General features: G+C 36.8%; 2 protein-coding genes across 2 annotated transcripts; one reads left to right on the top strand and one right to left on the bottom strand.

Annotated features, from left to right (window-relative positions):
- Nucleotides 1-1653: 1653 nt before the first annotated feature.
- Nucleotides 1654-2610, top strand: LOC123949219 (olfactory receptor 1038-like). The gene has a single exon (XM_046016576.1). It carries the CDS (start codon nt 1654-1656, stop codon nt 2608-2610), a length of 957 nt encoding a protein of 318 aa, XP_045872532.1.
- A 5085-nt stretch (nt 2611-7695) lies between these two features.
- LOC123949503 (olfactory receptor 5M9) lies at nt 7696-8628 on the bottom strand. Its single transcript, XM_046017017.1, has one exon. It carries the CDS (start codon nt 8626-8628, stop codon nt 7696-7698), a length of 933 nt encoding a protein of 310 aa, XP_045872973.1.
- Nucleotides 8629-9870: the final 1242 nt, after the last annotated feature.

The raw sequence follows: 9870 nt of genomic DNA, 5'->3' as shown, positions 1-9870 counted from the left end.
TGTGTGTATATATATGCATGTATATATTTTATGTAATTTTGGAGAGTGCATTAGGTGCCATTTACAGTGTTAAGTTGAGTCAATAAAGGAAGAAGAGAAAATTTAAAAGATTATTTTTCTGACCACTTAGACAAAACTGTTTCCCTTTGGGTAATACCTTTGGGGAGAAAAAGAGATTTCACACACTGTATGTATGTATATGTGCATTTGATATGGTGAGAATTTCTTATCTTTTATTTTCCTCGCAAAATTAAAGTGAACTTTCACAGTCTCAGAGGTGAAAAGAGACATGTAACTCCCAAAAACCACACCCTGTAAGTTGTGATAACTACAGGCGAGTTATAAATTAATTCTGACTTTGGAGGTAGAGATGAGAAGACACTGAGGGTCAAGGGTCTAAGAAGACTGTGAATATGGTGGTAATTGGAGAAAGACCTGGCTTCACATGTCTTATAAATGCAGAATCCAATAAGGGAAAGTGACTCACCAATAATGACTGACAGCTTGCATCCCTAAGCTAGACCAAGAGGTAATACCGATATATTCATAACTGAAGACATGAAAACCATTGCCTTTTAAGAAATATTTTGTTTATTTATTTGAGAGAGACAGAAAGAACATGAGAGAGAGAAGAGCACACAAACGTGGGGTGGGGTGGGGTGGGTGGGGGAAGGGCAGAGGGAGAGGGAGAAAGATCCCCTGCTGAGCAGGGAGTCAGATGCAGGGATTCATCCCAGGCCCCTGGATCAGGACCTGAACTGAAGGCAGATGCTTAACTGACTGAGCCACTCAGGGATCCAAAAGTCATTTTTTTGACAATGAAATCTTTACAAACATCATATGAAAGGAGTATTTCATCTCAAAAATTATTTCCTCTTTTGACAAAGAGATTGACATCTCTTAAAAGTAAGAATGCATGCTATTGCTTCACTGAGAATTTACCAGGGATGCTGGAAAACATTTCCAACTATAAATGGAAGTAATTAAAATAGAATACCATGAACACTATAATCCAAAGAACTATATTTTAAAATATATATATATATATTCTATCCCTACTCACAAGCATATTATTTTTTTTAATTTTTAGATTGCAGTATTTGAAAATGAACTAACATACACTTCAAAATTTGCCTAATTCACAAATAAAAACATTTAATGGTCCATTTTCCCATCCGATATCCAGTTTACCTTTTCATTTAGCATAATGCATATTTATTAAAATTGAAAAAATGTATCTATTCGAAAAGACAAATTGATGCATTATGGGTTTGCTCCATGAAGAAGAAAATAAAGGGACAAGAAATAAAAATGTTTTCTTCTTCTTACCCAATATAATTTAAAATAATCTAAATCTAAAATATTAAATATCTTTACAAACATACAAAGGATTTTTTGTTTCTTTGCTATTTTTACTATATACCCATCCATTTTTTTATTGTCCCTCCATTTTTGACCTCAGAAAATTATGAACAGCCAGAGAGAACAGTTTGAAATGGGATGTATTTGTTTGTTTTTAAATTCCACTTCAATGAACTATAATTTTTGAAGCTAAAACACACAAGAGTTGGCATCTGGTGACAGTTCATTGACGAAATAATTTGTCTCTGGCTCTATCTTGTCTTTTTTTCAGCAGTTAAGAGACTGGAATAAATGGCTGAAAGGAATAGAACCAAAGTGACGGAATTCATTCTTTTGGGTTTTTCAGTCCATAGAGAGTTTGAAGTCATTCTGTTTGTGCTCATTTCAGTGGTGTATACTCTAACTTTCATAGGGAACCTTGGGATGATTTCATTAATCCGATTGGATTCTCGACTTCACACACCCATGTACTTTTTTCTCAGTAATCTTGCCATCGTAGACCTCTGTTACTCTTCATCAGTAACCCCCAAGTTCCTGGAGACCCTCCTAAGCAAGCACAAGTCTATATCTTTCTATGCATGTGCAACACAGCTGGGCTTTTTCCTGAACTTCCTGATTTCAGAGATGTTCCTTCTTGCGGTAATGGCTTATGACCGTTATGTGGCCATCTGCAATCCTCTTCTCTACATGGTGATTATGTCCCAAAAGGTGTGTATGCAACTGGTAATAGGCCCTTACTTATACAGCTTTTCTGTTGCTTTGCTCCACACAGTTGTTACTTTCCAACTGATTTATTGTGGCCCGAATATCATCAATCACTTCTATTGCGATGATGTCCCTTTGATGGCCCTTGCCTGCTCGGACACCAGCCTCAAAGAAATCTTGATTTTCATCTTTGCTGGATTCAACATGATCAGCTCTTTGACCACTGTTCTTATTTCTTACTTATACATTGTGGCCGCCATCTTGAAAATCCAATCTACAGAAGGGAGGTGCAAAGCTTTCTCTACTTGTGCCTCTCACCTGACCACTGTGACTATATTCTATGGGACTCTGATCTTCATGTATCTGCAGCCAAAATCAAACCATTCCCTTGACACAGACAAAATGGCCTCTGTGTCCTACACGATAGTAATTCCTATGCTAAACCCCATGATTTATAGCTTGAGGAACCAAGAGGTAAAAAATGCCTTAAGGAAAGCAATCAACAAATGTTACGTCCTGCTTTTAACAAACTTTAAAAAATGACTTGGAATAATGTCTAACATGGAGTAATGCTGTATGTAGATACATTGTTTTTTACAATCTTTTATAAGCTTTTGATGGGGTAAATTCATCTTTACCACCCTTTATATGAGTAGAATTATTTTGTACATGAATTATATTTTTCATATAGTCTACAATAAGATGAAATGTTTAAAGGAGTGAAATTTAGACTTTCAACAAACTGTTACTGTTTAGGTATATCACCCAAATAATCCTGACCTGGATGGATAGTTACTCTTCAGATGGTAAGAGTCAACTGCTTTTTCACAAACCTGCTCCCCTGGGGCAAATAATACATTATATGTTAATAAAAATAATTAATTTTAAAAAGGTGTTTTTGTTTTGCATATTGGTGGAAGACAGAGAAGGGGGCAGGGAAGTTGGTGAAGTAAGTTTTTTGTCCATCGGATGTCATTTCATAGCCTGCCACACCTCTACCTGGTCTGCTAACCACCAGTTCTCAGTCTGCCTCTGACCACCACTAGATACATTGCTGGTCACTCCCTGGTATTATACAATTATCATGTCCTTTGAAAAGATGTCATTTTTCATTATGCAGTTTTGAGAATCAGGATTACCTTTTAGAAAGCTCTACTTCCCTTTATTACTCTATCAAAGCAAAAAATGTATACCTATCCCTAAATTCCCTAAGCAAAGCTGTGCTTTCCAAAGTTTTGGGTAATGGGGACTTAACCAAGGATTGGAGGACAGGCCAGATGTAGTTAAAAACATATGGTAATTATGATTGTTGTCACATTCCAAGAATATAGCTCTATGTTGCAGTGATTATAAGAAAAAAAATCCAAAATCCACTTAAACCTTCAACAGTAATGTAATTTTTTTTTCACTCATAAATTCAAATGTTCAATGTCTACTGTGTGCCTGATATTGTGAGCCAAAGCAAACGCATTCCTGCCTGATAGGGCTGAACTCTGATAGAGAAGGCAAATGTCAACTAAATAATTACAAAAACAAACTTCTAGTTTTGATAAGAGTTAGTAACACTCTGAGAGAATTAAAGGGTCAGAAAAAATTAAAAATTAAACATTTTTTTTTCAATTTTAAAATTTTTTTAAATTTTTTAAAAAATTTTAAAATTTAAAAAAAATTAATGTGCCCCCATGGCAAAAATTCTAATAGCATGAGCTAGTAGCCACAAATGCTTCCAGAAGTTTCTCAAGGGAAGCATTGTATCAGGCCCCAAGGAGAAAGGGGAATATGTGGGATAAGGCAGTACTAGTGTGGAAAACAGGTATTAAAACCTATTATGAATAAATAAGTAAATAAATAGATAGATAAATAACAAATTCTCAGTCCTGATTCTTTTGGGTGAAATCCACCAGCCTTCAGTACAAATACAGTACAAAAACCTATAGTACAAATACCCCTTCTGTTTTGTTATTCTGCTAGTATATTATGACACCTGGATTTGGCTCAGGCACAGGGTTTAGGTTTTTCAGTTTGGGAAGCTCAATTCCTAGGATAGGGGTTTGATGAGTTTATCTTCCACAATGTGTCCTTCTTAGGGTCTAATTCAACCCCTGTAACTACTCTGAATGGTAGTACAGGAGTGGAGTGAATGAATGGCTAAGGAGACAAAAGGAACACAGTGTAGACAGCATTCCTGTTTACAAAGTTACTGTCCCCTCTGAGACTCTCCTTCCTTCACGAAGGTGGAATGGGACATTGTCATTGCACTAGGAGCCCTACCCCCAAAAGCACAGTACATTGAGGTGATTACATGACTGAGAATAAGCCAATCAGATGTCTTTCAAGGGAATTTGTCATTGTAATCCTGTAATTCCAGTGAGTCTCAGTTGATCACTTAATCTTAAATTAAGTGAATTCTGAAACTGAGGTTTCCATTTAAGACTTCCCTGTGTACTAAAAAACAGAAAGCTGATCTGTAGAGAAAGAAAAATAAGAAATCCAAACAAGAATAACCTTTGGTCTTCAATTTTAATGCCCAACTACTGGTTTCTTGTAAAGCCTAGTTTTGTTCCCTGCCCTTGAATACCACTATAATTTTACTTAAAAACAGAAACTAAACAAAAACACACTTGTTTCTTGCTTATTTTTATTAAGATACTTTGAATGGTTTCTGTGACTTTAAAGTGAAACAACCTTTTTTTTTTTTTTTTTAGTAAGTGTTAATTTCTAACCTTGGGAGTTTCCTCAGTGAAATCTGAAACTGGCTTCTTCATATAAGGGCAAAGATAGACCAAGGAAAGAGGTAGAATACTTCAGATTGATAGGTGCCATCTTATAAGGAAGGAAACTTACATGTGAGGCTGGTCTTAGGTGGCCACAAGACAAGTAAATCTCCACAGGTTCCTGCCAGAATCTTAAAAGTTTATATGGAGGTCTTCACAGGGTTCAGTCACATATACGTGCAGATGGTCTTCAACAACACTTTGCTCTCCAAAGACTTTATCCTCGAAAATGGCTCCTACTGTGGAAGAACATTCCAAAGACAGGGAAAGGAGTAAGGAGCTCCCAGTTGCCCTGGTCTAGCTTGAGGGTCAGCTGGCAGTCGTGTCCTCTCAATAGCCTCCTCCAACAATAAGACAAGCAGAAGGTGGATTCTAAACAAATCAGTCTGCTAAACTATAAGGCTAAGCTCTTATGACCTATGTACTATGGTAGGTGTTCGATGCAGGCAATACGTTTTTTCATTCAATAATGAAACGACAAACAATTAACAGTGAAGAAAATGAAGAAAAAACAAACAAAATGAAGTTCATTATCAAATGAAGCCATACTAGTGGTATGTGTCAGGATTATATATGAGTTCTTTCTTACCATGAGCTGATTTTCCTTTTTTTTTTCCATAATTTTTTTAAAAGATTTCTTTCATTTATTTGACAGAGAGAGATCACAATTCCGCAGAGAGGTAGGCAGAGAGAGAGCAGGAAACAAGCTCACCACTGAGCAGAGAGCCCAGTGCGGGTCTCGATCCCAGGACCCTGAGACCATGACCTGAGCTGAAAGAGGCTTAAGCCACTGAGCCACCCAGGTGCCCTGATTCTCATTTTTATTCTCTCTGTCATTCCTGTTTTCATCTCAAGTGCCTCGTGATTCAATCCCAGGCATGACCAGAAATCAAAATCTGTCTACATTCAAGTCATAGCATCTGAGTTAAATAGAAGGTAGTTCTTGGAATCTTAAGGTCTTGAGTTCAAACCTAAGTTTTACCACTTCCAGCTAAATGACTTCGGCTAATATTTCTGGCTCCTCAAATCCATCTCTGAGTGGTGAGAAAAAGATGAAAGATGTTTTAACATTTTTCAGTACTGAGTGCATGGTGCTTATGAAGCTCAGAAACTCAAAGCTGGTTCTATCCTAAGACTACAGTTCATTGAACAATGTGGAAAGCACATTGGATAGCTGAGTGCTCCCCAATGCTGTTTGAATGTTATATGACTAAAATTAACCGATGGTATAACAAGAGAGACTTTCACAACAGACCTACTGGGCTTTGTCTCACTCAAACCATGCAATGGTTTGCAATGTCTTGGACATTGCAGAAATTATTGGACTCTGCAAAAATTAAGACAATGGATATATTTAAACCTCAAGGGAAGTAGGACCTGACAGCAGCCCCAAGAAGTTGCTGTATGCATTATACTATATAATATATGCACTAAATATCTAAATATTTAGATATATATATCTAAATATATCTAAATATATATCTGTATCTGTAGATATAGATATACATAGCTATAGACGATATAGATATATGACAGGCAAATGTGTGTATGTGTGATTGTGGTCATCAGTTGTGTTTTCTCACTTTTAGATTATTATTATGCCTTATGGTTTTTCCTCATCAGCATATCACACTTGGGAGCCTATCACACTTCCTCATTAACATATCACACTTATTATTTGCTTACATAGTTTTCTTAAACTAATTCATAATTTTCTCTAAATAAATCTGAAAACCGAACTTTAGATGACAACCACTACAAATGAGGAGGCTCATAAATAAATAGAAAGTAACAAGAATAAATAGATAAATTGCTTGATCTTAAAAGGGTGAATGCTTATGACAAAGGAGTTTCCTGTCCTCAACATAATTTTAAAAATGAATCTATGAATTTTCTGATATATAAAATCTGACCTCTGCCAAACTTTGTCCTATTAAACCTTTGGTTGATATGATTCGAAGTTATTGCTGGATCCTAGTTTCTTCTCACTAACATTATATTCTTCAGTTCTCTATATAGCAGCTTATAACAAGAGTTATACCAGAATCAAGGGACTCCTGGGTGCTCATTCAGCATCTGCCTTCAGCTCAGGTGATGATCTCGGGATCCTGGGATCAAGTCCTATATCAGTTTTCTGTTCAGTGGGGAGCCTACTTCTCCCTCTCCCTTTCTCTGCTGCTACCCTGCTTCTCTCCCTTTCCCTTTGTCAAATAAATAAAATCTTAAAAAAAAAAAGAGTTTTACCAGAATCCAAACTAAAGAGTAGAGTTAGAATAAACAGCTTACTGAAGCAGGAACATTGTTAACTAGCAAACAACACATACTGAGGATAGAACTTATGATGGTCCTGAGACACAGGTTGAAGATTCTGAATACAATTCAATTTTCAGAAGTCCATGTGTGAATGAACGTTATAGAACACTTTTTTATTAATCAGGAACCATTAACATACTAAGGTCGTGAAAAATACATGAATTATTACTCTTTTTCTAGGTAGAGGAGCATGTGTATAGTGAAATACCCTAGGAAATCATGTTCAACTCTAGCAAAGGTATCTGTAATTAATATTTATTTATATAGAGTCATTTATGAATTCCTCCAATGACTACACTTAACACAATTTTATGTACACTGTGAATGACACTAATATGTCAGTTTTGATGATAAGGTTGTATATGTAGAATAAAGCAGTCTTGGGAGTTGGAGTCCCTTCTGGAGTAATACATCATGTGTTAGATTGAGACCTTTTATTGTATGTAAGATTTGCCTTTAGAAAATCCTTGTTGCATTAAGACTTTGATGTCTGGACATTCATAATAGGTAGCAACATACCACAAAAATATTTAACGAAGTTTCATTGACCCTTGTTTGCCTTAGCAATTGCTTTGTTGACCGCCTCTTTCACATCCTTGTTCCTCAGACTGTAGATCATGGGATTCAGCATGGGAATCACTGTGGTATAAAACACGGCCACCATTTTCCCCTGCTCCACAGACTCCTCAGTGGGACGTCTGAGATACATGAATATGAGAGTCCCATAAAACATAGTAACAGCTGTCAAGTGGGAGCCACATGTGGAAAATGCCTTCCTCCTGCCATCGGCGGAGCGCATGCGTAGCACGGCGACTACAATGAGGGTGTAGGAGATGAGGACCACAGAGAGAGAATACGTGAAGTTAATTCCAGCAATAACAATCATTGTGTATTCCTTGATGTGGACTCCCCCACAGGCAATCTTGATGAGAGGAGGGTCTGCACAATAGAAGTGGTTGATTTCAAAGTTTCCACAGAAGTATAAGCCATATGTCCATAGTGTACATATTAGACTAACAGAGAACCCATAGACATAAGGCACAGAAATAAGCCGAACACAGACAGTCCTGGACATTTTACTCCCATAAAGCAAAGGGTTGCATATGGCCATGTAGCGATCGAAAGCCATCACTGCCAAGATATAGACTTCCACGTGCACAAGGGCAATGAAAAAGTAGCACTGCACCAAACACCCCACATAGGAAATGGTTTTTGTCTCTGATAATAAGTTTTCCAGCATTTTAGGGGTGACGTTGGAAGAGAACCACACATCCACAAAAGACAAATGACTCAAGAAAAAGTACATAGGGCTCTGAAGCTGAGGACTGATGCTGATCAAAATGATCATGCCAATGTTCCCTAACAGAGTGATCATGTAAACGACAAGGAATACAACAAAAAAAAGAACTTGGAACTCCTGACGGCTGGTCAAGCCCAGAAGAATAAATTCTGTCACATCTGTGAAATTTGGCATTGCCTTAACATAGAGCCAGTCTGTAGTACCTACAGAGAAATAAAAAAACAGGAATGAATCTGTTTTATTCCTGAAATTTTTGAGCCACATTTATCCTTATTCTAATTGAAATAATTTCAAATCAATGCAATTATGCACCATGTCCAAGTTTAGAATAAGTAGGCTTCATTGTTTCCCTTAATAGGTCTTATAGGTAGGTACATACCATGAATATTTATTAGTTCTTTATCAGTAAAATAGATAACTACATACATTGCTATCATATATTACTAAAATTGGACATTCACATTTGCTTAATTATTGCACTAATGTCAAAATCTCAAGGCACAAACATGATCCAAGTCAGACTAAAAATTGTCAGGGAATGGCTAAATCCTTTCCAACTTATGGACTTACACATTGATGTTACAGTCTAGTTATTGACATATTTTCCCTACCATATGTTATCATATACCTTCAACAAATGAAATTCCTACATCATATTTTATTTTATTTGACTAAATGTTATGCTTGTTTGATTGCTGCATGCACTACCAAAATTATGTCAACAGGTAAATATCATGAAGTAAAGTTTAGGTGACATGTTATTTCAGATTCTACTGGTTTTCAGATGCAATCAGTGCTACACCTCCTTATTTATATTCACACTTAATATCCTCTCAAGGAAAAGATTCCTAAACAATATTTTCCCCATTTACTATACTTTTCCATCTTACTTCTCTCAAGAAGTAAAAACTTGCCATAAGTTCTTAAGAACATCTGTAGGATTAGGGGCGCCTGGGTGCCTCAGCGGGTTAAGCCTCTGTCTTCGGCTCAGGTCATGATCTCAGGGTCCGGATCGAGCCCCTGCATGGGGCTCTCTGCTCAGCAGGGAGCCTACTTCCTCCTGTCTCTCTACCTGCCTCTCTGCCTACTTGTGATCTCTCTCTCTGTGTCAAATAAATAAATAAAATCTTTAAAAAAAAATCTGTAGGATTAACACCGTCTTGGAAATTTGAGCTCCCCATAATAATAGTGTTTGAAGGGTCTATTACTCTTGAAAATGGGCCTTGGTTTATAATTGCTTACTTTAATTGATTTACAAACATCAAAGCCAACATTATGGCAGATATATTTGTTATAGCTACTAGTTCTTTTGTTTTGTGTTTTTAAGAGAGGGAGAGAGGGGTGGAGAAGAGACAGAGTGAGAGAATCCCAATCAGGCTCTAAGCCTAGCACAAAGTCTGACACAGGGCTCAGTTC

Source organism: Meles meles, chromosome 8 (assembly GCF_922984935.1).
Source record: "Meles meles chromosome 8, mMelMel3.1 paternal haplotype, whole genome shotgun sequence".
Lineage (NCBI taxonomy): Eukaryota > Metazoa > Chordata > Mammalia > Carnivora > Mustelidae > Meles > Meles meles.
Note: the sequence above shows the minus strand (reverse complement) of the source record. Positions and strands in the feature narration are given on the sequence as shown.